Source organism: Corvus brachyrhynchos, unplaced genomic scaffold (genome assembly GCF_000691975.1).
Source record: "Corvus brachyrhynchos isolate BGI_N302 unplaced genomic scaffold, ASM69197v1 scaffold58, whole genome shotgun sequence".
NCBI classification, from domain to species: Eukaryota; Metazoa; Chordata; class Aves; order Passeriformes; family Corvidae; genus Corvus; species Corvus brachyrhynchos.
In genome coordinates this window covers 1,020,624-1,023,595 of record NW_008239539.1, presented here as the reverse complement: position 1 = coordinate 1,023,595, position 2,972 = coordinate 1,020,624, and the positions used below count along the sequence as shown (strand labels likewise).

The 2,972-nt window shown below is 64.2% G+C and overlaps 1 protein-coding gene across 2 annotated transcripts in view; it reads left to right on the top strand.

Annotated features, from left to right (window-relative positions):
• The window catches only part of LOC108448431 (mitochondrial import inner membrane translocase subunit TIM16-like), a 7,683-nt gene extending 5,014 nt beyond the window's left edge, over nt 1-2,669 (top strand). Inside the window, exons 2-5 of one of the 2 annotated variants that reach the window (XM_017741267.1) lie at nt 562-647; nt 1,174-1,313; nt 1,690-1,755; nt 1,905-2,669. In XM_017741267.1, coding sequence (XP_017596756.1) covers nt 562-647; nt 1,174-1,313; nt 1,690-1,755; nt 1,905-1,991 — 379 coding nt within the window. In that variant the 3' untranslated portion in view covers nt 1,992-2,669. Of the gene's footprint in view, nt 1-409; nt 648-1,173; nt 1,314-1,689; nt 1,756-1,904 lie in introns of those variants that run through there. The other variant, XM_017741268.1, reaches the window with a different exon arrangement.
• Nucleotides 2,670-2,972: the final 303 nt, after the last annotated feature.

Genomic DNA, 2,972 nt, shown 5'->3' with positions numbered 1-2,972 from the left:
GGGCACTTCGGGGACGGGGGAGCAGAGGTGGGCTGGACAGGGCCCGGGGAGGGGCAGCGGGCTTGGGAATGTGCGAAGCAGCTGGTTCCGGGAGGGCCAGGGCCAGTGGAGAGAGGAAAGGGACGAGGGAGGGGGTCACAGGACCAGAGAAGGGGGAAGGGGGCATGGGGAGGGGTGACAGGGACAGAGGAGGGGGGACAGGGCCGATGGAAGGGAAGCAGGGACAGCGGAGGGGATCATAGGACCAGGGGAGAGGGGACAAGGCATGGGGACGGGGAACAGAGACAGGGGAGGGGGGACAGGGCCTGGGGAGGGGACGGGGTCTGGGAAAGGGATCGCAGGGTGGGGGGACAAGGACAGAGGAGGGGAGACAGGGCATGGGGAGGGGGGACAGGGCCAGGCACGGCCATGCCAGTAGCCAGGGAGGGTCAGAGCAGACCCGCAGGGAATGGGGAGAGGTGTCAGGGTCAGGGTTGTGCAGGGCCCATGGGGAGGTGGCAGGGCAGAGGAGCCATGTGGGAACAGGGCCCGTGGTGGCTGTGACAGCAGGGTGTCCCCGCAGGCCAAGTACCTGGCACAGATCATTCTGGTGGGGGCCCAGGTGGTGGGACGGGCCTTCATGCGGGCGCTGCGCCAGGAGTTTGCAGGTAGGAGCTGGGATGCTGGTCTATGTGCTCCGTGTGCCCACACTGCCCTGCTGGGCACTGCTGCACATCCCCACCCTTCCCAGGGCATCCCAGTGCTCCCCATCCCCAGCCGTGCCCGCAGGGGACGCTGCCAGGTTGCTCAGGGTGACAGCACCCGCATCCCAGCACTGGCCTGATGGTGTTTCATCCCAAGCTGGGCTCCCAGCAGCCTTCCCAGGCTCCATCCTGGCCCTGGCACCGCTGCCAGGCTCCCAGAGATCCCAGCACCCCAAAGGGCAGAGCGGGATAGTCCCTGGGATGTGGCAGCCCCAGCCCTGCCTTGCCTGTAGCAAACGGTGCCTGCCTTGTCCCTGCCACCTCCCTGCCACTGGGACGGCATCCAGATGACCCCAGGGGTGGCTGGATGGGGACAGAGGGGAACACCGGGGTCTGAGCACCTCAAAGTCCACAGGCTTTGCTGCCTGGCCCCCCTGAAGGCTGGGGATGGCGGGGGCAGCGTGGGGACTCAGGGCCTGGGTGTCTCCAGCGAGCCAGGCAGCAGCCAATGCACGAGGACGCTCCGAGAGGCCCCAGTCCGCTGCCGCCTCCAGGATCATCGGCATCAGCCTCCAGGAAGCTCAGCAGATCCTCAACGTCTCCAACCTCAACCCTGAGGAGATCCAGAAGGTAGAGCTTCCTCAGAGCCGGGGAGGGACGGTGCTGGCAGGGCCCTGTCCTCTCCAAGGGTGCTGCTGTGCATGGGGGTTACAGCTGTGCTGTCCTGGGCCCAGTTAATCTCAGTTTGAGAATTCCCTGCCCCAGCTGGAGCAGCCCTCTGGGCTTGGCCTCTGCATCTGCCCAGCAGGGCTGCTCAGGGAAGGGATGTGCGATCACTGGAGGTGCCCAGCTGGGAACATGGGGACTCACAAGGGGTGTCAGGCAGAGCCAGCCGTGTCCCCAGGATCACTCTTCAGCAATGCTGTGGGGAGTGGGAGGCTCCCAGGGCTTGGGAGTGGGAATGACGAGGGTGGAGGTGACTCTGACCCAGAGCTTCTCTCCGCAGAACTACGACCACTTGTTCAAGGTGAATGACAAATCAGTGGGAGGCTCCTTCTACCTGCAGTCCAAGGTGAGCACTGGGAGCAGAGGCTGCACCTTCCCCTGCCTGGGTTTTGGGACAGGCAGGTCTGAGTATCCCCGTGGATGAGGCAGGGAGAGCAGGGGGCACCTCATCCCTCCGTGTCACCCCATCCCTCCATGTCACCCCATGTCCCACAGGTGGTGAGAGCCAAGGAGCGGCTGGACGAGGAGCTGCGCATCCAGGCCAAGGGCGACAAGGAGAAGGGGCAGAAAGCCGAGACGTGACTCCTGCCACCCCTGCCCCCCGTGTCCCTCACCCTTAACTTATAGGTAGCCAATAAACACCGTGTCCTCCAGCACCTGGCCTGGCTGCTCCACCCCCGGGGAGGGGGGGGGGACCTGCCTGCCCAGTGCTGCCCCGAGGGATCCCAGAGGGATCAGCCTCTGCGAGGGGCTGCGTTTTCCCAGGGGAGGAGGAGGAGGCAGCTGGGGAAGAAGGGGTGTCCCCAGGGCATTGAGATTGCCAGGGCTCAAATGGCACTGGGGGAGGCTGCAGGAGCTATTTTTGGTGGGGAGGTTGGATGCTCTTGGATTGAGTGCCTGGCTACCTCTGGCTCCATACCCTGGGAGTGCTGTGCCGTTACCTTCTCCCCGTGTGGATGACTGCTGGGTCAGGGTGAGGGGCTGTGAGGGGACACGCTGTGGCTGTCCCCACCTGCAGCTCGCCCTGCAGACCCTGGCAGTTTCACTGGTGCTGAGGCTGCTTGAGCTGGAGGATGGGGACACAGCTGGGGGTCAGGCAGAGCCAGCCATGCCCCCCAGGTCACACCCATCCCCCCCTGCACCCCTCTGCCCCCAGCACGGGCTCCTCACCGCTGCCACCGTGACCACGGGACTGAAACAGGAACTTACTTCAACTTCACTTTATTGTTTTCTTAATAAACTTCCTCTCCCCTGGACGAATATAGTGTTACAGTCGTTAGCTTATCTCGTACTTGTGCAGTCCTTACACGCTACGCTAACAGCGATGGAGCCCAACAGGAGGAAAATAAAAACAACCCAGAAACTACGATAGAAAGGCACTTCGAGACCGTTAAAATACTGATGTCCTGGAATGTGCAACAACAAACCAACGAGGAGCGAGGAGACGTTTCACCGGCCGGGGCGGCCTGGTCGAGGGCCCGTGGCCATGCTGGGCAAGGGCAGCGCCGGGCGGCCGCCGGTGAGGGCAGGGAGACCGGCTCCCCGCGGGGGCCGGGGGGCGCC